The following is a 25876-nucleotide window of genomic DNA, read 5'->3' as shown; positions in this document are numbered from 1 at the left end:
AGTCTCTCTACTGGTCTGTTCTCAGAGTCTCTCTACTGGTCTGTTCTTCTCAGTCTCCAGGTCTCTACTGGTCTGTTCTCAGAGTCTCTCTACTGGTCTGTTCTCAGAGTCTCTCTACTGGTCTGTTCTCAGAGTCTCTCTACTGGTCTGTTCTCAGAGTCTCTCTACTGGTCTGTTCTCAGTCTCTCTACTGGTCTGTTCTCAGTCTCTCTACTGGTCTGTTCTCAGAGTCTCTCTACTGGTCTGTTCTCAGAGTCTCTCTACTGGTCTGTTCTCAGTCTCTCTACTGGTCTGTTCTCAGATTCTCTCTACTGGTCTGTTCTCGAGTCTCTCTACTGGTCTGTTCTCAGAGTCTCTCTACTGGTCTGTTCTCAGAGTCTCTCTACTGGTCTGTTCTCAAGAGTCTCTCTGGTCTGTTCTCAGAGTCTCTCTACTGGTCTGTTCTCAGAGTCTCTCTCTGTTCTGTTCTCAGAGTCTCTCTACTGGTCTGTTCTCAGTCTCTCTACTGGTCTGTTCTCAGTCTCTACTGGTCTGTTCTCAGAGTCTCTCTACTGGTCTGTTCTCAGAGTCTCTCTGCTGGTCTGTTCTGGTCTGTTCTCAGTCTCTCTACTGGTCTGTTCTCAGTCTCTACTGGTCTGTTCTCAAGTCTCTCTACTGGTCTGTTCTCAGAGTCTCTCTACTGGTCTGTTCTCAGAGTCTCTCTACTGGTCTGTTCTCAGATTCTCTCTACTGGTCTGTTCTCAGAGTCTCTCTACTGGTCTGTTCTCAGAGTCTCTCTACTGGTCTGTTCTCAGATTCTCTCTACTGGTCTGTTCTCAGAGTCTCTCTACTGGTCTGTTCTCAGAGTCTCTCTACTGGTCTGTTCTCAGAGTCTCTCTACTGGTCTGTTCTCAGAGTCTCTCTACTGGTCTGTTCTCAGAGTCTCTCTACTGGTCTGTTCTCAGAGTCTCTACTGGTCTGTTCTCTGTCTCTCTACTGGTCTGTTCTCAGAGTCTTTCTACTGGTCTGTTCTCAGAGTCGTTCTACTGGTCTGTTCTCAGAGTCTCTCTACTGGTCTGTTCTCAGAGTCTCTCTACTGGTCTGTTCTCAGAGTCTCTCTACTGGTCTGTTCTCAGAGTCTCTCTACTGGTCTGTTCTCTGTCTCTCTACTGGTCTGTTCTCAGAGTCTCTCTACTGGTCTGTTCACAGAGTCGCTCTACTGGTCTGTTCTCAGAGTCTCTCTACTGGTCTGTTCTCAGAGTCTCTCTACTGGTCTGTTCTCAGAGTCTCTCTACTGGTCTGTTCTCAGATTCTCTCTACTGGTCTGTTCTCAGAGTCTCTCTACTGGTCTGTTCTCAGAGTCTCTCTACTGGTCTGTTCTGGTCATAGTTCTATGAAGTGCTGTGTTGTTCTGTTCTGTCCTGGCACAACACCTCTGACTGATGAAACACGGTGTAACAGTAATGTCATCGGTCTCTGTGTAGTTTAAATGACCACCACACCTCTGATGAGGCATAGTGTAACAGTCCCAGTCATTCCTCTCAGAGAGTAAAGACCTGCAGCTCTGTCTACTTTCTGTGAAGATCTGCCTGCTGTCATTCCTTTCCTAATGACATTGTGTAACAGCGTTGTTCATCAGTCTTTCCCCTGACCTGTCATTCCCCTGTCCTGTCATTCCCCTGTCCTGTCATTCCCCTGACCAGTCATTCCCCTGACCTGTCATTCCCCTGTCCTGTCATTCCCCTGACCTGTCATTCCCCTGTCCTGTCATTCCCCTGTCCTGACATTCCCCTGACCAGTCATTCCCCTGGCCAGTCTTTCCTCTGGCCAGTCTTTTCCTCTGGCCAGTCTTTCCTCTGGCCAGTCATTCCTCTGGCCAGTCTTTCCTCTGGCCAGTCTTTCCTCTGACCAGTCTTTCCCCTGACCAGTCATTCCTCTGACCAGTCATTCCTCTGGCCAGTCTTTCCCCTGTTCTGTCATTCCCCTGTCCTGTCATTCCCCTGACCAGTCATTACTCTGGTCAGTCTTTTTCCTGGCCTGTCATTCCCCTGTCCTGTCATTCCCCTGACCAGTCATTCCTCTGGCCAGTCTTTCCCCTGGCCTGTCATTCCCCTGTCCTGTCATTCCCCTGGCCTGTCATTCCCCTGTCCTGTCATTCCCCTGTCCTGTCATTCCCCTGACCAGTCATTCCCCTGGCCTGTCATTCCCCTGTCCTGTCATTCCCCTGACCAGTCATTCCTCTGGCCAGTCTTTCCCTGGCCTGTCATTCCCCTGTCCTGTCATTCCCTGACCAGTCATTCCCTGACCAGTCATTCCTCTGACCAGTCATTCCTCTGGCCAGTCTTTCCCCTGGCCTGTCATTCCCCTGTCCTGTCATTCCCCTGTCCTGTCATTCCCCTGACCAGTCATTCCTCTGGCCAGTCTTTCCTCTGACCAGTCTTTCCTCTGACCAGTCATTCCTCTGACCAGTCATTCCTCTGGCCAGTCTTTTCCCTGGCCTGTCATTCCCCTGTCCTGTCATTCCCCTGACCAGTCATTTCCCTGACCAGTCATTCCCCTGACCTGTCATTCCCCTGACTTGTCATTCCCCTGGCCAGTCATTCCCCTGACCAGTCATTCCCCTGACCTGTCATTCCTCTGACCGGTCATTCCTCTGACCGGTCATTCCCCTGACCAGTCATTCCCCCTGACCTGTCATTCCCTGACCTGTCATTCCCCTGACCTGTCATTCCCTGTCCTGTCATTCCCCTGACCGGTCATTCCCCTGACCAGTCATTCCCCTGGCCTGTCATTCCCCCGGCCTGTCATTCCCCTGACCTGTCATTCCCCTGACCAGTCATTCCCCTGTCCTGTCATTCCCCTGACCAGTCATTCCCCTGACCAGTCATTCCCCTGGCCAGTCTTTCCTCTGGCCAGTCTTTTCCTCTGGCCAGTCTTTCCTCTGACCAGTCTTTCCCCTGACCAGTCATTCCTCTGACCAGTCATTCCTCTGGCCAGTCTTTCCCCTGTCCTGTCATTCCCCCTGTCATTCCCTGACCAGTCATTCCCCTGTCCTGTCATTCCCCTGTCCTGTCATTCCCCTGTCCTGTCATTCCCCTGACCAGTCATTCCCCTGACCAGTCATTCCCCTGGCCAGTCTTTCCTCTGGCCAGTCTTTCCTCTGGCCAGTCTTTCCTCTGGCCAGTCTTTCCTCTGACCAGTCATTCCCCTGACCAGTCATTCCTCTGACCAGTCATTCCTCTGGCCAGTCTTTCCCCTGGCCTGTCATTCCCCTGTCCTGTCATTCCCCTGTCCTGTCATTCCCCTGACCAGTCATTCCTCTGGCCAGTCTTTCCCCTGGTCTGTCATTCCCCTGTCCTGTCATTCCCCTGACCAGTCATTCCTCTGGCCAGTCTTTCCTCTGACCAGTCTTTCCTCTGACCAGTCATTCCTCTGACCAGTCATTCCTCTGGCCAGTCTTTTCCCTGGCCTGTCATTCCCTGTCCTGTCATTCCCCTGACCAGTCATTCCCCTGACCAGGACCAGTCATTCCCTGACCGGTCATTCCCTGACCGGTCATTCCCTGACCAGTCATTCCCCTGACCAGTCATTCCCCTGACTTGTCATTCTGACTTGTCATTCCCCTGGCCAGTCATTCCCTGACCAGTCATTCCCCTGACCTGTCATTCCTCTGACCAGTCATTCCTCTGACCGGTCATTCCCTGACCAGTCATTCCCCCTGACCTGTCATTGACCTGTCCTGACCTGTCATTCCCCTGTCCTGTCATTCCCTGACCGGTCATTCCCTGACCAGTCATTCCCTGGCCTGTCATTCCCCCGGCCTGTCATTCCCTGACCTCTCATTCCCCTGACCTACTACATAGTTCTCTGTGTAGTTCTACACCACTCCTCTGGTGATGATGTTGTCTAACAGTTATTATTTTGGCCATCTAACTTGTCTGTTATGTAGCCATTGTTATGACAGTGATCCCGCCCCTGACATTGTGACTGCTTTTGGATCAGATTTGGCAATATAAACTCAGCAAAAAAGAAACACCCCTTAATCAGGACCCTCTCTTTCAAAGATAATTCGTGAAAATCGAAATAACTTCACAGATCTTCGTTGTAAAGGGTTTTAGCACTGTTTCCCATGCTTGTTCAATGAACCATAAACAATTCATGAACATGTACCTGTGGAACTGTCGTTAAGACACTAACAGCTTACAGACGGTGGGAAATTAAGATCACAATTATGAAAACTTAGGACACTAAAGAGGCCTTTCTACTGACTCTGAAAAACACGAAAAAGAAAGATGCGCAGGGTCCCTGCTCATCTGCGTGAACGTGCCTTAGGTATGCTGCAAGGAGGCATGAAGACTGCAGATGTGACAGGGCAATAAACTGCAATGTCCATACTGTGAGACGCCTAAGACAGCACTACAGTGAGACAGGACGGACAGCTGATCGTCCCCGCACTGGCAGAACACGTGTAACAACACCTGCACAGGATCGGTACATCCGAACATCACACATGTGGGACAGGTAGAGGATGGCAACAACAACTGCCCGAGTTACACCAGGAACGTACAATCCCTCCATCAGTGCTCAGACTGTCCGCAATAGGCTGAGGGCTGTACTGAGGGCTTGTAGGCCTGTTGTAAGGCAGGTCCTCACCAGACATCACCTGCAACAATGTCACCTATGGGCACAAACCCACCGTCGCTGGACCAGACAGGACTGGCAAAAAGTGCTCTTCACTGACGAGTCGCGGTTTTGTCTCACCAGGGGTGATGGTCAGATTCGCGTTTATCGTTGAAGGAATGAGCGTTACACCGAGGCCTGTACTCTGGAGAGGGATCGGTTTGGAGGTGAAGGGTCCGTCATGGTCTGGGGCGGTGTGTCACATCATCATCGGACTGAGCTTGTTGTCATTGCAGGCAATCTCAACGCTGTGCGTTACAGGGAAGACATCCTCCTTCCTCATGTGGTACTCTTCCTGCAGGCTCATCCTGACATGACCCTCCAGCATGACAATGCCACCAGCCAGACTGCTCATTCTGAGCGTGATTTCCTGCAAGACAGGAATGTCGGTGTTCTGCCATGGCCAGCGTAGAGCCCGGATCTCAATCCCATTGAGCACGTCTGGGTTCTGTTGTGGGGTCCTGTTGGATCGGAGTGTGAGGGCTAGGGCCATTCCCCCCAGAAATGTCCGGGAACTTGCAGGTGCCTTGGTGGAAGAGTGGGGTAACATCTCACAGCAAGAACGGGCAAATCTGCTGCAGTCCATGAAGAGGAGATGCACTGCAGTACTTAATGCAGCTGGTGGCCACACCAGATACTGACTGTTACTTTTGATTTTGACACCCCCCCCTTTGTTCAGGGACACATTATTACATTTCTGCTAGTCAAATGTCTGTGGAACTTGTATAGTTAATGTCTCAGTTGTTGAATCTTGTTATGTTCATACATATATTTACACATGTTAAGTTTACTGAAAATAGTTGCGCAGTTGACAGTGAGAGGACATTTCTTTTTTTGCTGAGTTTAGTTGAAAAACGTGTTTGCTTGAATATCAAAACATGTACCTTTATAAGTGAATTACCAACTTGACTTTTGTTTAATCTTAGCTTGATGTATGGTATCTTGTTTCAGTCACTGACAGCCCATTCTATCGCTCAGGTCCATCGACAGTCAGTGGCCTACAGGTGTCTGGGACATCAGACAGCCTGGGAGTTTCCTGGCAGCCTGGCCCAGGGAGGACTGAGCGATTCCGGCTACTGCTCACTGACCGAGTGGGTGTGGTGAGGAACCTGACTCTGGAGAGCACCGCTAAAGACTACACTGTCACCGACCTGGTGCCAGGGCGCGTGTATAACATCACCATGGTGACGGAGGCAGGGGGACGCCAGAGTACCACCTCAAGACAAATCCAGACGGGTAAGGATTCAGTCATGATATGGGATTCATTGGAATGGACTCTCCTTAGATGACGTCAGCATCTGTAACAGCGACGTCACATCTATTGTACATAGGCCATCAGTAAATAGCCCACCCAATTTTACCTACCTCATCCCCATACTGTTTTTATTTATTTACTTTTCTGCTCTTTTGCACACCAGTATCTCTACCTGCACATGACCATCTGATCATTTATCACTCCAGTGTTAATCTGCTAAATTGTAATTATTTGCCTACCTCCTCATGCCTTTTGCACACAATGTACATAGACTCTCTTTTTTTTCTACTGTGTTATTGACTTGTTAATTGTTTACTCCATGTGTAACTCTGTGTTGTCTGTTCACACTGCTATGCTTTATCTTGGCCAGGTCGCAGTTGTACATGAGAACTTGTTCTCAACTAGCCTACCTGGTTAAATAAAGGTGAAATAAATAAATAAATACAAAAATATTTGTAAATTAGGATCATCACTATATTTAGAAATAAAAATGTAATTGTAACTATTAAAGTCATACTGCACCAAATTTCAGGAAAGCGGTGATCAGCTATTTATTTTAAGCCTTGAGCTTCTCACATAGTCATCAGCCCACACGAATAATGGAATAGTGAGTATATGGGAAGATGCCAACCTCCCCCTCTGCTCCCTACATCCTGTGGAGTATATGGGAAGATGCCAAACTCTCCTCTGCTCCCTGCATCCTGTGGTTCTGAGTGTTTGTCCCTACCCAACCAAGCCTGCTTTCTTTCCTAACAGAGTCCCTACCCAACCAAGCCTGCTTTCTTTCCTAACAGAGTCCCTACCCAACCAAGCCTGCTTTCTTTCCTAACAGAGTCCCTACCCAACCAAGCCTGCTTTCTTTCCTAACAGAGTCCCTACCCAACCAAGCCTGCTTTCTTTCCTAACAGAGTCCCTACCCAACCAAGCCTGCTTTCTTTCCTAACAGAGTCCCTACCCAACCAAGCCTGCTTTCTTTCCTAACAGAGTCCCTACCCAACCAAGCCTGCTTTCTTTCCTAACAGAGTCCCTACCCAACCAAGCCTGCTTTCTTTCCTAACAGAGTCCCTACCCAACCAAGCCTGCTTTCTTTCCTAACAGAGTCCCTACCCAACCAAGCCTGCTTTCTTTCCTAACAGAGTCCCTACCCAACCAAGCCTGCTTTCTTTCCTAACAGAGTCCCTACCCAACCAAGCCTGCTTTCTTTCCTAACAGAGTCCCTACCCAACCAAGCCTGCTTTCTTTCCTAACAGAGTCCCTACCCAACCAAGCCTGCTTTCTTTCCTAACAGAGTCCCTACCCAACCAAGCCTGCTTTCTTTCCTAACAGAGTCCCTACCCAACCAAGCCTGCTTTCTTTCCTAACAGAGTCCCTACCCAACCAAGCCTGCTTTCTTTCCTAACAGAGTCCCTACCCAACCAAGCCTGCTTTCTTTCCTAACAGAGTCCCTACCCAACCAAGCCTGCTTTCTTTCCTAACAGAGTCCCTACCCAACCAAGCCTGCTTTCTTTCCTAACAGAGTCCCTACCCAACCAAGCCTGCTTTCTTTCCTAACAGAGTCCCTACCCAACCAAGCCTGCTTTCTTTCCTAACAGAGTCCCTACCCAACCAAGCCTGCTTTCTTTCCTAACAGAGTCCCTACCCAACCAAGCCTGCTTTCTTTCCTAACAGAGTCCCTACCCAACCAAGCCTGCTTTCTTTCCTAACAGAGTCCCTACCCAACCAAGCCTGTGTTACTCTTTAACTGTCCAGGACGGTGTGAATTTTCCCAATATATTCAGCCATCGTAAACCTCCGCCTTAGGCCTTAGGCTGACAATATTTAGTTTTTATCATCACCATTAGCTTTTTCAGAAAGCAGCTACTCTTCCTTTCCCAAAAAACATGAAACACGATAAGTCACAAAACACTGATACACTGATAGACAAGGCAGTCATATTGACCGACCAGCTTGATTCGGTCTTATGGAGCAACATTTTAAATTGTGTTTCAATTTTTTTTAAACTTTGGATAGAAGTAGAGACTCAGAGCTATAAAATGGTATATGTGTCACGCCCTGGTCTGTTTCACCTGTCTTTGTGCTTCACATTGTCACTTCACATGGCCTGCACTTGATTCCTGATAATATCATACACTGAGGTTGAGGAACATTGGGGAAGTAATTCTGCTTTGAAAGTTAATGAACTCTTAATCTCACTTTTGAGAAAATGACCTGTAGAATGTTTTGGTTCATCTTCTTTGTCTCCACCCCATTCAGCATCATTCACACCCTCTTCCCCGCCCATCTCTTTAGGATTCACATGTGAGGCCATGTATTACACAAGACTAAAGGCTGGTTTATACTATGGGTGTAAATTTAATCTGGAGTGCCAGAGTGTACTCTGGGCGTTTGTAAACTCAGAATGTCTCTGGGCGTTTGTAAACTCTGGGGTCCAGTTTGTAAACTCAGAATGTACTCTGGGCGTTTGTAAACTCAGAGCATTGTCAGTTTGTAAACTCAGAATGTACTCTGGGCGTTTGTAAACTCAGGCGTTGTCAGTTTGTAAACTCAGAATGTACTCTGGGCGTTTGTAAACTCAGTGTGTTGTCAGTTTGTAAACTCAGAATGTACTCTGGGCGTTTGTAAACTCAGAGCGTTGTCATTTTAAACTCAGAATGTGTTTGTAAACTCAGCGTTTTTTGTAAACTCAGAATGTACTCTAGGCGTTTGTAAACTCAGAGCGTTGTCAGTTTGTAAACTCAGAATGTACTCTGGTCGTTTGTAAACTCAGACGTTGTCAGATTGTCCTTTGTGTGTTGTCAGTTTGTAAACTCAGTGTGTTGTCAGATGTAAACTCAATGTGTTGTCAGTTTGTAAACTCAGTGTGTTGTCAGATTGTCCGTTTGTAAACTCAGTGTGTTGTCAGTTTGTAAATTCAGAATGTACTCTGGGCGTTTGTAAACTCAGAGCGTTGTTAGTTTGTAAACTCAGAATGTACTCTGGGCGTTTGTAAACTCAGTGTGTTGTCAGTTTGTAAACTCAGAGTGTTGAATTGTCCGTTTGTAAACTCAGTGTGTTGTCAGTTTGTAAACTCAGAGTGTTGTCAGACAGTCAGTTTGTAAACTCAGTGTGTTTAAGCCAGTTTGTCCGTTTGTAAACTCAGTGTGTTGTCGTTTTAAACTCAGTGTGTTTCACATCCGTTTGAAACTCAGTGTGTTGTCAGTTTGTAAACTCAGGCGTTGTTCAGATTGACCGTTTTAAAACTCAGAGTGTGTCAGATTGTCCGTTTGTAAACTCAGTGTGTTGTCAGATTGTCCGTTTGTAAACTCAGTGTGTTGTCAGTTTGTAAACTCAGAGTGTTGTCAGTTTGTAAACTCAGAATGTACTCTGGGCGTTTGTAAACTCAGTGTGTTGTCAGTTTGTAAACTCAGTGTGTTGTCAGATTGTCCGTTTGTAAACTCAGTGTGTTGTCAGATTGTCCGTTTGTAAACTCAGAGTGTTGTCAGTTTGTAAACTCAGAGTGTTGTCAGACAGTCAGTTTGTAAACTCAGAGTGTTGTCAGATTGACCGTTTGTAAACTCAGAGCGTTGTCAGTTTGTAAACTCAGAATGTACTCTGGGCGTTTGTAAACTCAGAGCGTTGTCAGTTTGTAAACTCAGAATGTACTCTGGGCGTTTGTAAACTCAGAGCGTTGTCTGTTTGTAAACTCAGAATGTACTCTGGGCGTTTGTAAACTCAGTGTGTTGTCCGTTTGTAAAATCAGTGTGTTGTCAGATTGTCCGTTTGTAAACTCAGTGTGTTGTCAGATTGTCCGTTTGTAAACTCAGTGTGTTGTCAGTTTGTAAACTCAGTGTGTTGTCAGTTTGTAAACTCAGAGTGTTGTCAGATTGTCAGTTTGTAAACTCAGTGTGTTGTCAGATTGTCCGTTTGTAAACTCAGTGTGTTGTCAGTTTGTAAACTCAGAGTGTTGTCAGATTGTCAGTTTGTAAACTCAGTGTGTTGTCAGGTTGTCAGTTTGTAAACTCAGTGTGTTGTCAGATTGTCCGTTTGTAAACTCAGTGTGTTGTCAGTTTGTAAACTCAGAGTGTTGTCAGATTGTCCGTTTGTAAACTCAGTGTGTTGTCAGATTGTCCGTTTGTAAACTCAGTGTGTTGTCAGTTTGTAAACTCAGAGTGTTGTCAGTTTGTAAACTCAGAATGTACTCTGGGCGTTTGTAAACTCAGTGTGTTGTCAGTTTGTAAACTCAGTTGTCAGATTGTCCGTTTGTAAACTCAGTGTGTTGTCAGATTGTCCGTTTGTAAACTCAGAGTGTTGTCAGATTGTCCGTTTGTAAACTCAGAGTGTTGTCAGACAGTCAGTTTGTAAACTCAGAGTGTTGTCAGATTGTCCGTTTGTAAACTCAGAGCGTTGTCAGTTTGTAAACTCAGAATGTACTCTGGGCGTTTGTAAACTCAGCGTTGTGTTGTCAGTTTGTAAACTCAGAGCGTTGTCTGTTTGTAAACTCAGAATGTACTCAGTTTGTAAACTCAGTGTGTTGTCAGTTTGTAAAATCAGTGTGTTGTCAGATTGTCCGTTTGTAAACTCAGTGTGTTGTCAGATTGTCCGTTTGTAAACTCAGTGTGTTGTCAGTTTGTAAACTCAGTGTGTTGTCAGATTGTCCGTTTGTAAACTCAGTGTGTTATCAGTTTGTAAACTCAGAGTGTTGTCAGATTGTCAGTTTGTAAACTCAGTGTGTTGTCAGTTTGTAAACTCAGAGTGTTGTCAGATTGTCAGTTTGTAAACTCAGTGTGTTGTCAGATTGTCCGTTTGTAAACTCAGTGTGTTGTCAGATTGTCCGTTTGTAAACTCAGTGTGTTGTCAGTTTGTAAACTCAGAGTGTTGTCAGATTGTCAGTTTGTAAACTCAGTGTGTTGTCAGTTTGTAAACTCAGTGTGTTGTCAGATTGTCCGTTTGTAAACTCAGTAAACTCAGAGTGTTGTCAGATTGTCCGTTTGTAAACTCAGTGTGTTGTCAGATTGTCCGTTTGTAAACTCAGTGTGTTGTCAGTTTGTAAACTCAGAGTGTTGTCAGATTGTCAGTTTGTAAACTCAGTGTGTTGTCAGATTGTCCGTTTGTAAACTCAGTGTGTTGTCAGATTGTCCGTTTGTAAACTCAGTGTGTTGTCAGTTTGTAAACTCAGTGTGTTGTCAGGTTGTCAGTTTGTAAACTCAGTGTGTTGTCAGATTGTCCGTTTGTAAACTCAGTGTGTTGTCAGATTGTCCGTTTGTAAACTCAGTGTGTTGTCAGTTTGTAAAGATTGTCCGTTTGTAAACTCAGTGTGTTGTCAGATTGTCCGTTTGTAAACTCAGTGTGTTGTCAGTTTGTAAACTCAGAGTGTTGTCAGATTGTCCGTTTGTAAACTCAGAGTGTTGTCAGATTGTCTGTTTGTACATTCAGAGCGTTTTCGCACTCGGAGCGTTCAGAGCGCACACTGGACGCTCTGGCCGAGGAGTAGGGTTGTTCTGACGTCACAACGACAGTCAAACACCCAAGCTAACTGGCTAATGTTGGCTAGCTTGCTAACTACTTCCAGTACAATTGAGCGAACACCTCACTCTGACCATTTTACTCGCCCTAGCAGAGCTGGTTAGGCTGTTTTCATGTTATCCAAAGTGGAGACTGCAACTGTTCTGCTGGCAACAATTTAATTACGCTTTTTAGCCAACGTTTACTGACACCGGCAATATTCATCGGTGTTTGTAAATTCGTCAGTTATTCTGAGATTTGGCACACAGACGAGAGCGCTCTGAAATCAGAGTAGATATCCAGAGCGAATTTACCAGCTACGTCTATCGACAGTTGTCGCAGTGACATCATGAACATTCTATTGAAATGGTTACTTACGTAGTGAGTCTTTTGTGTTTCGTCACGTAGATAGCTAGCTAGCTAAACAATGAACCACGATCCCAACTCATAACGTTACTACCCTGCATGAATCTGCAGGTAGCTAGCTAGCTAAACAATGAACCACGATCCCAACTCATAACGTTACTACCCTGCATGAATCTGCAGGTAGCTAGCTAGCTAAACAATGAACCACGATCCCAACTCATAACGTTACTACCCTGCATGAATCTGCAGGTAGCTAACTAGCTAAACAATGAACCCACGATCCCAACTCATAACGTTACTACCCTGCATGAATCTGCAGGTAGCTAGCTAGCTAAACAAAGAACCACGATCTCAACTCATAACGTTACTACCCTGCATGAATCTGCAGGTAGCTAGCTAGCTAAACAATGAACCACGATCCCAACTCAACGTTACTACCCTGCATGAATCTGCAGGTAGCTAGCTAGCTAAACAATGAACCACGATCTCAACTCATAACGTTACTACCCTGCATGAATCTGCAGGTAGCTAGCTAGCTAAACAATGAACCACGATCCCAACTCATAACGTTACTACCCTGCATGAATCTGCAGGTAGCTAGCTAGCTAAACAATGAACCACGATCCCAACTCATAACGTTACTACCCTGCATGAATCTGCAGGTAGCTAACTAGCTAAACAATGAACCACGATCCCAACTCATAACGTTACTACCCTGCATGAATCTGCAGGTAGCTAGCTAGCTAAACAAAGAACCACGATCTCAACTCATAACGTTACTACCCTGCATGAATCTGCAGGTAGCTAGCTAGCTAAACAATGAACCACGATCCCAACTCATAACGTTACTACCCTGCATGAATCTGCAGGTAGCTAGCTAGCTAAACAATGAACCACGATCCCAACTCATAACGTTACTACCCTGCATGAATCTGCAGGTAGCTAGCTAGCTAAACAATGAACCACGATCTCAACTCATAACGTTACTACCCTGCATGAATCTGCAGGTAGCTAGCTAGCTAAACAATGAACCACGATCCCAACTCATAACGTTACTACCCTGCATGAATCTGCGGGTAACTAGCTAGCTAAACAATGAACCACGATCCCAACTCATAACGTTACTACCCTGCATGAATCTGCAGGTAGCTAGCTAGCTAAACAATGAACCACGATCCCAACTCATAACGTTACTACCCTGCATGAATCTGCAGGTAGCTAACTAGCTAAACAATGAACCACGATCCCAACTCATAACGTTACTACCCTGCATGAATCTGCAGGTAGCTAGCTAGCTAAACAAAGAACCACGATCTCAACTCATAACGTTACTACCCTGCATGAATCTGCAGGTAGCTAGCTAGCTAAACAATGAACCACGATCCCAACTCATAACGTTACTACCCTGCATGAATCTGCAGGTAGCTAGCTAGCTAAACAATGAACCACGATCTCAACTCATAACGTTACTACCCTGCATGAATCTGCAGGTAGCTAGCTAGCTAAACAATGAACCACGATCCCAACTCATAACGTTACTACCCTGCATGAATCTGCAGGTAGCTAGCTAGCTAAACAATGAACCACGATCCCAACTCATAACGTTACTACCCTGCATGAATCTGCAGGTAGCTAGCTAGCTAAACAATGAACCACGATCTCAACTCATAACGTTACTACCCTGCATGAATCTGCAGGTAGCTAGCTAGCTAAACAATGAACCACGATCCCAACTCATAACGTTACTACCCTGCATGAATCTGCGGGTAACTAGCTAGCTAAACAATGAACCATGATCTCAACTCATAACGTTACTACCCTGCATGAATCTGCAGGTAGCTAGCTAGCTAAACAATGAACCACGATCCCAACTCATAACGTTACTACCCTGCATGAATCTGCAGGTAGCTAGCTAGCTAAACAATGAACCATGATCACAACTCATAACGTTACTACCCTGCATGAATCTGCAGGTAGCTAGCTAGCTAAACAATGAACCACGATCCCAACTCATAACGTTACTTCCCTCATGAATCTGCAGGTAGCTAGCTAGCTAAACAATGAACCACGATCCCAACTCATAACGTTACTACCCTGCATGAATCTGCAGGTAGCTAGCTAGCTAAACAATGAACCACGATCCCAACTCATAACGTTACTTCCCTCATGAATCTGCAGGTAGCTAGCTAGCTAAACAGTGAACCACGATCCCAACGCATAACGTTACTACCCTGCATGAATCTGCAGGTAGCTTGCTAGCTAAACAATGAACCACGATCCCAACTCATAACGTTACTACCCTGCATGAATCTGCAGGTAGCTTGCTAGCTAAACAATGAACCACGATCCCAACTTATAATGTTACTTCCCTCATGAATCTGCAGGTAGCTAGCTAGCTAAACAATGAACCATGATCTCAACTCATAAGGTTACTACCCTGCATGAATCTGCAGGTAGCTAGCGAGCTAAACAATGAACCACGATCCCAACTCATAACGTTACTACCCTGCATGAATCTGCAGGTAGCCAGCTAGCTAAACAATGAACCACGATCCCAACTCATAACGTTACTACCCTGCATGAATCTGCAGGTAGCTAGCTAGCTAAACAATGAACCACGATCCCAACTCATAACGTTACTACCCTGCATGAATCTGCAGGTAGCTAGCTAGCTAAACAATGAACCACGATCTCAACTCATAACGTTACTACCCTGCATGAATCTGCAGGTAGCTAGCTAGCTAAACAATGAACCACGAACCCAACTCATAACGTTACTACCCTGCATGAATCTGCAGGTAGCTAGCTAGCTAAACAATGAACCACGATCCCAACTCATAACGTTACTACCCTGCATGAATCTGCAGGTAGCTAGCTAGCTAAACAATGAACCACGATCTCAACTCATAACGTTACTACCCTGCATGAATCTGCAGGTAGCTTGCTAGCTAAACAATGAACCACGATCCCAACTCATAACGTTACTTCCCTCATGAATCTGCAGGTAGCTAGCTAGCTAAACAATGAACCATGATCACAACTCATAACGTTACTACCCTGCATGAATCGGCAGGTAGCTAGCTAGCTAAACAATGAACCACGATCCCAACTCATAACGTTACTACCCTGCATGAATCTGCAGGTAGCTAGCTAGCTAAACAATGAACCACGATCTCAACTCATAACGTTACTACCCTGCATGAATCTGCAGGTAGCTAGCTAGCTAAACAATGAACCACGATCTCAACTCATAACGTTACTACCCTGCATGAATCTGCAGGTAGCTTGCTAGCTAAACAATGAACCACGATCCCAACTCATAACGTTACTTCCCTCATGAATCTGCAGGTAGCTAGCTAGCTAAACAATGAACCATGATCACAACTCATAACGTTACTACCCTGCATGAATCGGCAGGTAGCTAGCTAGCTAAACAATGAACCACGATCCCAACTCATAACGTTACTACCCTGCATGAATCTGCAGGTAGCTTGCTAGCTAAACAATGAACCACGATCCCAACTTATAATGTTACTTCCCTCATGAATCTGCAGGTAGCTAGCTAGCTAAACAATGAACCATGATCTCAACTCATAAGGTTACTACCCTGCATGAATCTGCAGGTAGCTAGCGAGCTAAACAATGAACCACGATCCCAACTCATAACGTTACTACCCTGCATGAATCTGCAGGTAGCCAGCTAGCTAAACAATGAACCACGATCCCAACTCATAACGTTACAACCCTGCATGAATCTGCAGGTAGCTAGCTAGCTAAACAATGAACCACGATCCCAACTCATAACGTTACTTCCCTCATGAATCTGCAGGTAGCTAGCTAGCTAAACAGTGAACCACGATCCCAACTCATAACTTTACTACCCTGCATGAATCTGCAGGTAGCTTGCTAGCTAAACAATGAACCACGATCCCAACTCATAACGTTACTTCCCTCATGAATCTGCAGGTAGCTAGCTAGCTAAACAATGAACCATGATCTCAACTCATAAGGTTACTACCCTGCATGAATCTGCAGGTAGCTAGCGAGCTAAACAATGAACCACGATCCCAACTCATAACGTTACTACCCTGCATGAATCTGCAGGTAGCCAGCTAGCTAAACAATGAACCACGATCCCAACTCATAACGTTACTACCCTGCATGAATCTGCAGGTAGCTAGCTAGCTAAACAATGAACCACGATCCCAACTCATAACGTTACTACCCTGCATGAATCTGCAGGTAGCTAGCTAGCTAAACAATGAACTACGATCCCAATGAACCACGATTCAGTGATTCACTATAGTGAAGGCGTAGACTCAGGTTTTCCGTAGTGTATTTCTGTATTGTTTCAGTGATTCACCATAGTGAAGGCGTAGACTCAGGTTTTCCGTAGTGTATTTCTGTATTGTTTTAGTGATTCACCATAGTGAAGGCGTAGACTCAGGTTTTCCATAGTGTATTTCTGTATTGTTTCAGTGATTCACTATAGTGAAGGCGTAGACTCAGGTTTTCCGTAGTGTATTTCTGTATTGTTTCAGTGATTCACTATAGTGAAGGCGTAGACTCAGGTTTTCCGTAGTGTATTTCTGTATTGTTTCAGTGATTCACTATAGTGAAGGCGTAGACTCAGGTTTTCCATAGTGTATTTCTGTATTGTTTTAGTGATTCACCATAGTGAAGGCGTAGACTCAGGTTTTCTGGATCTCTGTGTTTTTGGTTGGACAGGTTTCTCAATTTTCTGTCTTAGGTTTTTGCATTCTTCATCAAACTATTTGTCATTGTTGTTCATTTTCTTATGTTTTCTGTTTGACATTTTTTTATTTGATAGGGAAGCTGAGAGGTCAAATATACTGTTTAGGTTTTCTACTAATAGTGAAGTTTACACCTTCACTATTACAGTGAAACATTTTGTCCAAGAAGTGGTCTAAAAGGGATTGAATTTGTCTCTCTCCCTCTCTCTCCCTCCCTCTCTCCCTCTCCCTCCCCCTCTCTTTTCCCTCTCTCTTCCTCTCCTTCCCCCTCTCTCCTCTCTCTCCCCCCTCTCTCCCCTCTATCTCTCCCTCCCTCTTGCTCTCTCTCTCCCGCTATCTTTCTCTACCACCCTCTCTCTCCCCTCTCTCTCTCCTCTCACTCCCTCCCCCGTCTCTCTCCCCTCCCTCTCCATCTCCCTCTCCATCTTCCTCTACCTCTATCGCTCTCCCTCTCCCTCCCACCCTTCCCTCTCTCTCCTCCCCTCTCTCTTCCTCTCTAGTGCCCTATGCCGTCTCCAACCTGAAGCTAGAGAACAATAACACCCAGGTCAGTTTGAGAGCATCATGGAGTCAACCCCAGGGTGATGTGGACTCTATAGTGGTGACCCTGTCCTCATCTGGAACCACCCCTCTGGAGAAGACCCTGTCATCTGACACCACAAAGGCCCACTTCCACCAGCTGACACCTGGACGGACCTATCAGGTGTCTGTTGCCACCAAGAGCGGCGAGCTCTCCAACCAATCAACTGCCTCGGCTAACACAGGTGACCGTAGGCTTAACCAGGAAAACGTCATGTAGACCAGGACAAACTCTGTGTCGTGGTCAGGAGAACGTCTTGTCTCTGGTCCAACATGCTAACAATTAGTGCTCTCAGAAACCACCTGAAGCCTTTAGTTTGTTGAGAGGAACACTCTTCCTGTTGAAGAGGGCCTCTGCTATTAAAGCCAAGAGGATAAAGGAGGGGGTGAGATGGTAATTCCCCTCAAGTGTGACTGTTTCATTTAAACACTCTGTTATTGAGGGTTCAGCAAGAGCTCGTTGAGTGTCTCGATGATGTCTAAGATCATAACCATGTGATTACTATTCGTAGAATTAGTCCATTGTGTTGTCGTGTTAAGGCGTCTGCTTCCCAGCAGAAACAGAAGACTTCCTTCATTTATTATGATGACATTTGGTGATGTTTCTTTCTCAGGTGAGGGTTTTGTTCTCAGGTGAGGGGTTTTGTTTTTAGGTGAGGGGTTTTGTTTTTAGGTGAGGGGTTTTGTTCTCAGGTGAGGGGTTTTGTTTTTAGGTGAGGGGTTTTGTTTTTAGGTGAGGGGTTTTGTTCTCAGGTGAGGGGTTTTGTTTTTAGGTGAGGGTTTTGTTTTTAGGTGAGGGGTTTTGTTTTAGGTGAGGGTTTTGTTTTTAGGTGAGGGGTTTTGTTTTTAGGTGAGGGGTTTTGTTTTTAGGTGAGGGGTTTTGTTTTTAGGTGAGGGGTTTTGTTTTTAGGTGAGGGTTTTGTTTTCTCAGGTGAGGGGTTTTGTTTTTAGGTGAGGGTTTTGTTTTTAGGTGAGGGGTTTTGTTTTTAGGTGAGGGGTTTTGTTTTTAGGTGAGGGTTTTGTTCTCAGGTGAGGGGTTTTGTTTTTAGGTGAGGGGTTTTGTTCTCAGGTGAGGGGTTTTGTTTTTAGGTGAGGGGTTTTGTTCTCAGGTGAGGGGTTTTGTTTTTAGGTGAGGGGTTTTGTTTTCAGGTGAGGGGTTTTGTTTTTAGGTGAGGGGTTTTGTTCTCAGGTGAGGGGTTTTGTTTTTAGGTGAGGGGTTTTGTTTTTAGGTGAGGGTTTTGTTTTTAGGTGAGGGTTTTGTTTTTAGGTGAGGGTTTTGAGGTGGGGTTTTGTTCTCAGGTGAGGGGTTTTGTTTTTAGGTGAGGGGTTTTGTTTTTAGGTGAGGGTTTTGTTTTTAGGTGAGGGGTTTTGTTTTTAGGTGAGGGGTTTGTTCTCAGGTGAGGGTTTTGTTTTTAGGTGAGGGGTTTTGTTTTTAGGTGAGGGTTTTGTTTTTAGGTGAGGGTTTTGTTTTTAGGTGAGGGGTTTTGTTTTTAGGTGAGGGGTTTTGTTTTTAGGTGAGGGTTTTGTTTTTAGGTGAGGGTTTTGTTTTTAGGTGAGGGGTTTTGCTCTCAGGTGAGGGTTTTGTTTTTAGGTGAGGGTTTTGTTTTTAGGTGAGGGGTTTTGTTTTTAGGTGAGGGTTTTGTTCTCAGGTGAGGGTTTTGTTTTTAGGTGAGGGTTTTGTTTTTAGGTGAGTGGTTTGTTTTTAGGTGAGGGGTTTTGTTTTTAGGTGAGGGTTTTGTTTTTAGGTGAGGGTTTTGTTTTTAGGTGAGGGGTTTTGTTTTTAGGTGAGGGGTTTTGTTTTTAGGTGAGGGGTTTTGTTTTTAGGTGAGGGTTTTGTTCTTAGGTGAGGGTTTTGTTTTTAGGTGAGGGGTTTTGTTTTTAGGTGAGGGGTTTTGTTCTCAGGTGAGGGGTTTTGTTTTTAGGTGAGGGTTTTGTTTTTAGGTGAGGGGTTTTGTTTTTAGGTGAGGGGTTTTGTTTTTAGGTGAGGGTTTTGTTTTTAGGTGAGGGTTTTGTTCTCAGGGTTTTGTTTTTAGGTGAGGGTTTTGTTCTCAGGTGAGGGGTTTTGTTCTCAGGTGAGGGTTTTGTTTTTTGTTTTGTTTTTAGGTGAGGGGTTTTGTTTTTAGGTGAGGGTTTTGTTCTCAGGTGAGGTTTTGTTTTTAGGTGAGGGTTTTGTTTTTAGGTGAGGGGTTTTGTTTTTAGGTGAGGGGTTTTGTTTTTAGGTGAGGGGTTTTGTTTTTAGGTGAGGGGTTTTGTTTTTAGGTGAGGGGTTTTGTTTTTTCTCAGGTGAGGGGTTTTGTTTTTTGAGGGTTTTGTTCTCAGGTGAGGGTTTTGTTTTTAGGTGAGGGGTTTTGTTTTTAGGTGAGGGTTTTGTTTTTAGGTGAGGGGTTTGTTTTTAGGTGAGGGTTTTGTTCTCAGGTGAGGGGTTTTGTTCTCAGGTGAGGGGTTTTGTTCTCAGGTGAGGGTTTTGTTTTTAGGTGAGGGGTTTTGTTTTTAGGTGAGGGTTTTGTTTTTAGGTGAGGGGTTTTGTTTTTAGGTGAGGGTTTTGTTCTCAGGTGAGGGTTTTGTTTTTAGGTGAGGGTTTTGTTTTTAGGTGAGGGTTTTGTTTTTAGGTGAGGTTTTGTTTTTAGGTGAGGGGTTTTGTTTTTAGGTGAGGGGTTTTGTTTTTAGGTGAGGGGTTTTGTTCTCAGGTGAGGGGTTTTGTTCTCAGGTGAGGGGTTTTGTTTTTAGGTGAGGGGTTTTGTTCTCAGGTGAGGGGTTTTGTTTTTAGGTGAGGGGTTTTGTTTTTAGGTGAGGGGTTTTGTTTTTAGGTGAGGGGTTTTGTTTTAGGTGAGGGTTTTGTTTTTAGGTGAGGGGTTTGTTTTTAGGTGAGGGTTTTGTTTTTTGTTTTTTTTAGGTGAGGGGTTTTGTTTTTAGGTGAGGGTTTTGTTCTCAGGTGAGGGGTTTTGTTTTTAGGTGAGGGTTTTGTTTTTAGGTGAGGGGTTTTGTTTTTAGGTGAGGGTTTTGTTTTTTAGGTGAGGGTTTTGTTTTTAGGTGAGGGTTTTGTTCTCAGGTGAGGGGTTTTGTTTTTAGGTGAGGGGTTTTGTTTTTAGGTGAGGGGTTTTGTTTTTAGGTGAGGGGTTTTGTTTTTAGGTGAGGGTTTTGTTCTCAGGTGAGGGGTTTTGTTCTCAGGTGAGGGGTTTTGTTTTTAGGTGAGGGGTTTTGTTTTTAGGTGAGGGGTTTTGTTTTTAGGTGAGGGTTTTGTTCTCAGGTGAGGGGTTTTGTTCTCAGGTGAGGGGTTTTGCTCTCAGGTGAGGGGTTTTGTTTTTAGGTGAGGGGTTTTGTTTTTAGGTGAGGGGTTTTGTTCTTAGGTGAGGGGTTTTGTTCTCAGGTGAGGGGTTTTGTTCTTAGGTGAGGGGTTTTGTTCTCAGGTGAGGGGTTTTGTTCTTAGGTGAGGGGTTTTGTTCTCAGGTGAGGGGTTTTGTTCTTAGGTGAGGGGTTTTGTTCTCAGGTGAGGGGTTTTGTTCTTAGGTGAGGGGTTTTGTTCACAGGTGAGGGTTTTTGTTCTCAGGTGAGGGTTTTTGATCTCAGGTGAGGGGTTTTGTTCTCAGGTGAGGGGTTTTGTTCTCAGGTGAGGGGTTTTGTTCTCAGGTGAGGGGTTTTGTTCTTAGGTGAGGGGTTTTGTTCTTAGGTTAAGGGTTTTGTTCTCAGGTGAGGGGTTTTGTTCTTAGGTGAGGGGTTTTGTTCTTAGGTGAGGGATTTTGTTCTCAGGTGAGGGGTTTTGTTCTTAGGTGAGGGGTTTTGTTCTCAGGTGAGGGGTTTTGTTCTTAGGTGAGGGGTTTTGTTCTCAGGTGAGGGTTTTGTTCTTGAGGGTTTTTGTTCTCAGGTGAGGGGTTTTGTTCTCAGGTGAGGGTTTTGTTCTCAGGTGAGGGTTTTGTTCTCAGGTGAGGGTTTTGTTCTCAGGTGAGGGTTTTGTTCTCAGGTGAGGGTTTTGTTTCAGGTGAGGGTTTTGTTCTCAGATGGGGGGTTTTGTTCTCAGGTGAGGGGTTTTGTTCTTAGGTGAGGGGTTTTGTTCTCAGGTGAGGGGTTTTGTTCTCAGGTGAGGGGTTTTGTGGTTTTTCAGGTGTTTTGGCACCACATGTTTGTTCTGGAGGCCATAACTCTTCGTCTGTGATTGGTCAACAGCAGGGATTCTTCAATAAAGTCTTTGCTGTCATTCAACGAGAGAAGACTGTTTTTTAATGCCAATATTTTCAATGAGAAATAATGCACCGAACATCTTCATTAGATGTAAAATTACACAACGAATGTCAAAATGATTTCTTGAGTTTGATCTTAGATTATTTTAGACGATTTACAGCATCTCAAAATGGACAAACAGGTACTGTACTTCTCAAGGAAATTCAGAGACCTTTTAACCAAAGGTCTTTTGAGGGATTATGCGAGCAGGTTCGTTCGGAAAAGGCGCCAGCCCGAACTGAAGCATGCTGACGCCTTCAGGGTTCTTACTTCCTGCCTTTTGAGAGCTGCTAATATAAATGAACAAAATGAAATACTCCAGACTGTGCCTTTAACAGGTCTTTCTTCTTCTCTCCGTCCCAGTCCCAGGTAAAGTGTCCCAGCTCTCTATGGAGGCGCTGGATGACTCCAACTCTCTGAAGGTGATGTGGGCTCCCCCTGGTGGAGACTGGGATAAGTACAGGGTGCTGCTGTTAAATGGGACCCAGACTCTGGATAACAGGACCGTGGAGAAAGAAGTGGTGGAGTACACCTTCTCTGGCCTGGGACTGGTTCCTGGGAGGACCTACAGGGCTGGGGTCATGGTGGAGAGCACTGGGGAGCAAGGCACTGTGGAGTACTGCCACAGAGGAATAGGTAGGCTACACAACAACATAATGGAGTAGGAGAAAGTACTGGCATCAGTAAGAATGATAAGAGAACTCATCATCATGACTCTTCATCTCATTGTTCTCTCTATTTCTGCAAACCTTCTTTCTCCCCTTCTGTCTTTCCCTTAATCCAACACCCCCTGTCTCTCTCTCTCTCTGTCTCTCTCTTTCTCTCGTGCTCTCTGTTTGTTTGTCTCTCTCTCTCTCGTGCCATGCTCTCTCTCTCTCTCTCTCTCTCTCTCTCTCTCTCTCTCTCTCTCTCTCTCTCTCTCTCTCTCTCTCTCTCTCTCTCAGCTCCTAAGCCCGTCTCAGAGCTTCATATCCGCCATGCTGACGAGACCTCCCTCAGCGCCCTGTGGAGTCACGCCCCCAACTCAGCCAGGGACGGCTACGCCGTGGAGCTCCGCCATGGCAATGCCACGGTTGCCACGAGAGACCTGACCCGTGACATGAGGGAGTGCACCTTCAACGTGCTCATGCCTGGACGCGTGTTCACCATTACCGTGACAACCAAGAGCGGGGAACTCAACAGCTCTGTGTCTGTGCTAGGGAGGACAGGTGAGAGGGTTGCTATAGCACCTGTATGGATATTTATACACAACACACTAAAACAGAGGGACTGCCCCTTTGTAGCTGAGGTCATCTCTACGGTAACACTGTATTTATCCATGATACTGTCCCTTTGTTGTTGAGGTCATCACTATGGTAACACTGTATTTATCCAATCAGAGGGACTCAATGATACTGTCCCTTTGTAGCTGAGGTCATCTCTACGGTAACACTGTATTTATCCAATCAGAGGGACTCCATGATACTGTCCCTTTGTAGCTGAGGTCATCTCTACGGTAACACTGTATTTATCCAATCAGAGGGACTCCATGATACTGTCCCTTTGTAGCTGAGGTCATCTCTACGGTAACACTGTATTTATCCAATCAGAGGGACTCCATGATACTGTCCCTTTGTTGTTGAGGTCATCACTATGGTAACACTGTATTTATCCAATCAGACTTTGAGGCAGCATGTACAGGGATGTTTTTTACTTTGTCTCAGTTTATTTTCTTCACAAAATGGAATCTTCAGATGAAGTCTGACACACAAAGGCTAATAATGAGCCTGCTGAGATGAAAATAGGCTTTGTTTACAAATGGAGCCTGACAGTAACTGAGCCTTTCTGTCTGCAGTACCTCTGGAGGTGAGGCGTGTCCACCTGAGCAACCAGGGCCACGTGGACAGGTTACAGGCCAGCTGGGAACTCCCCTGGAGATCTGGACTTCTGCAGCCTGCAGCTCCTCCACAACAACCGGGCTGTGCAGAACCACACCGTCCCAGCCAACACCACCTCTCTGCAGCTCAGAGACCTCAGGCCTGGCGCCTCCTACAGCCTGGTGGTCAGTACTGTCAGTGGTGGGATGGTGTCGAAGCAGGCCGTGGCTGAGGGACGCACTGGTAAGTTAAATATCAGGAACAGTTCATCTTTATGCATTTACTCAACTGTATCGTCCACATTATTAACATCGACTGACCGACACGTGAGCCAGGCGTTTGTTTTGGGGGTTGATCTGTATGTTCTTCCTGGTGGTCTTGTCCATTACAGCTGTTTATGTGTGTATGTGATATAGTAATGGCCAAGCTTTATTCTATGCTTAGAGATGGTCGTTTAAGGGTAGGTGTCTGACCATCGGAGTAAATCACTCATTGTTATAGTGATTGCTAACCAACATTAATTATAAGATACAATCTCAGAGAAACGTAATATTGTTTTCCAATACAAAAGAGAATGTCTGGAATGTTCAGGAAGCTTTGTGTCAACTACAAAACAACTCTCCAAGGTCCCGTTCAAAGACTTCCTTGTCCGATCTCAATTGTCTTCCCCAGGAAAGTTCTGGCTATTTCGGGGCCCCACAGCTTCCTCCTTTTAATTAACTTCAGAGTCCGGGGGCCAAGGGTTGATGAAAACAAAAACACCACTTTCAGATAACATTCAGACAACCTTCGGCTAACTGTCAGCTAACGGGATAATAACAAAGGACACTTGAACTAAACCTTTCCTGTCACACCGGGTATCTGAATGTCACATTAAATGCCACATGTAATCAAGTCCGTCTATTCAATTCAAATCATCACTGGTGTGTTGTAGGAGTAATTCATGTGAGCCAAGCAGCATGAAAGCCTTTAGCTCAGCAGGCAACACAGTTTTGAGGTTCGAAAGGATTTTAACCCCAATCGACCTCACAACCGTTTTGTCCTTCTGTCCCTTCTCAGTGACGGCTGCGGTCGGTAACAACGGTCGTCCAGACTTCTATCTCTAACATGTGTGTGTCTGTGTCCTCTCTGTCGATGACCGGTCTCTGCCCCCCTCCTTTTCCCTCCTCAGTACCAGCTGCGGTCGGAGAGGTCACGGTCGGTAACAACGGTCGTCCAGACTTCTATCTCTAACATGTGTGTGTCTGTGTCCTCTCTGTCGACGACCGGTCTCTGCCCCCTCCTTTTCCCTCCTCAGTACCAGCTGCGGTCGGAGAGGTCACGGTCAGTAACAACGGTCGTCCAGACTTCTATCTCTAACATGTGTGTGTCTGTGTCCTCTCTGTCGATGACCGGTCTCTGCCCCCCTCCTTTTCCCTCCTCAGTACCAGCTGCGGTCGGAGAGGTCACGGTCGGTAACAACGGTCGTCCAGACTTCTATCTCTAACATGTGTGTGTCTGTGTCCTCTCTGTCGATGACCGATTTCCCTCCTCAGTACCAGCTGCGGTCGGAGAGGTCACGGTCAGTAACAACGGTCGTCCAGACTTCCTGGGGGTGTCGTGGCAGCCAGCGGTCGGAGATGTGGACAGTTACCTGGTCCTACTGAAGGACCGCGACAGGACCGTACACAACCTGGTGGTTTCTAAGGCAAGCCCAGAGTGTGTGTTTAACTCCCTCAAGTCAGGGAGGCTGTACACCGTCTCCATAGCAACCCGCAGCGGCAGCTTCCAGAACAACACGGTGGTGACGGCTCGTACACGTAGGTCTCACACACACACCACACACACACACACACACACACACACACACACACACACACACACACACACACACACACACACACACACACACACACACACACACACACACACACACACACACACACACACACACACACACACACACACATGCAGGCATTACAAACCAACACACACAGATGCAGGCATTACAAACCAACACACACAGATGCAGGCATTACAAACCAACACACACAGAGGCAGGCATTACAAACCAACACACACAGATGCAGGCATTACAAACCAACACACACAGATGCAGGCATTACAAACCAACACACACAGATGCAGGCATTACAAACCAACACACACACATGCAGGCATTACAAACCAACACACACATGCAGGCATTACAAACCAACACACACAGATGCAGGCATTACAAACCAACACACACAGATGCAGGCATTACAAACCAACACACACAGATGCAGGCATTACAAACCAACACACACAGATGCAGGCATTACAAACCAACACACACAGATGCAGGCATTACAAACCAACACACACAGATGCAGGCATTACAAACCAACACACACCGATGCAGGCATTACAAACCAACACACAGATGCAGGCATTACAAACCAACACACACAGATGCAGGCATTACAAACCAACACACACAGATGCAGGCATTACAAACCAACACACACAGATGCAGGCATTACAAACCAACACACACAGATGCAGGCATTACAAACCAACACACACAGATGCAGGCATTACAAACCAACACACACAGATGCAGGCATTACAAACCAACACACACAGATGCAGGCATTACAAACCAACACACACAGATGCAGGCATTACAAACCAACACACACAGATGCAGGCATTACAAACCAACACACACAGATGCAGGCATTACA

The 25876-nt window shown here is 45.7% G+C and overlaps 1 protein-coding gene across 1 annotated transcript; it reads left to right on the top strand.

Annotated features, from left to right (window-relative positions):
• Nucleotides 1-5610: 5610 nt before the first annotated feature.
• LOC124028690 (receptor-type tyrosine-protein phosphatase beta-like) lies at nucleotides 5611-24964 on the top strand (the record flags this gene model as incomplete). Its single annotated transcript, XM_046340687.1, has 6 exons — nucleotides 5611-5895; nucleotides 17016-17279; nucleotides 21673-21945; nucleotides 22254-22517; nucleotides 23144-23350; nucleotides 24701-24964. Coding segments are annotated over 6 exons (1557 nt in total), but the record flags the coding sequence as incomplete, so codon positions are not given.
• Between the last annotated feature and the right edge of the window lie 912 nt (nucleotides 24965-25876).

This window comes from Oncorhynchus gorbuscha, unplaced genomic scaffold (assembly GCF_021184085.1).
Source record: "Oncorhynchus gorbuscha isolate QuinsamMale2020 ecotype Even-year unplaced genomic scaffold, OgorEven_v1.0 Un_scaffold_4681, whole genome shotgun sequence".
NCBI classification, from domain to species: domain Eukaryota; kingdom Metazoa; phylum Chordata; class Actinopteri; order Salmoniformes; family Salmonidae; genus Oncorhynchus; species Oncorhynchus gorbuscha.
Note: the sequence above shows the minus strand (reverse complement) of the source record. Positions and strands in the feature narration are given on the sequence as shown.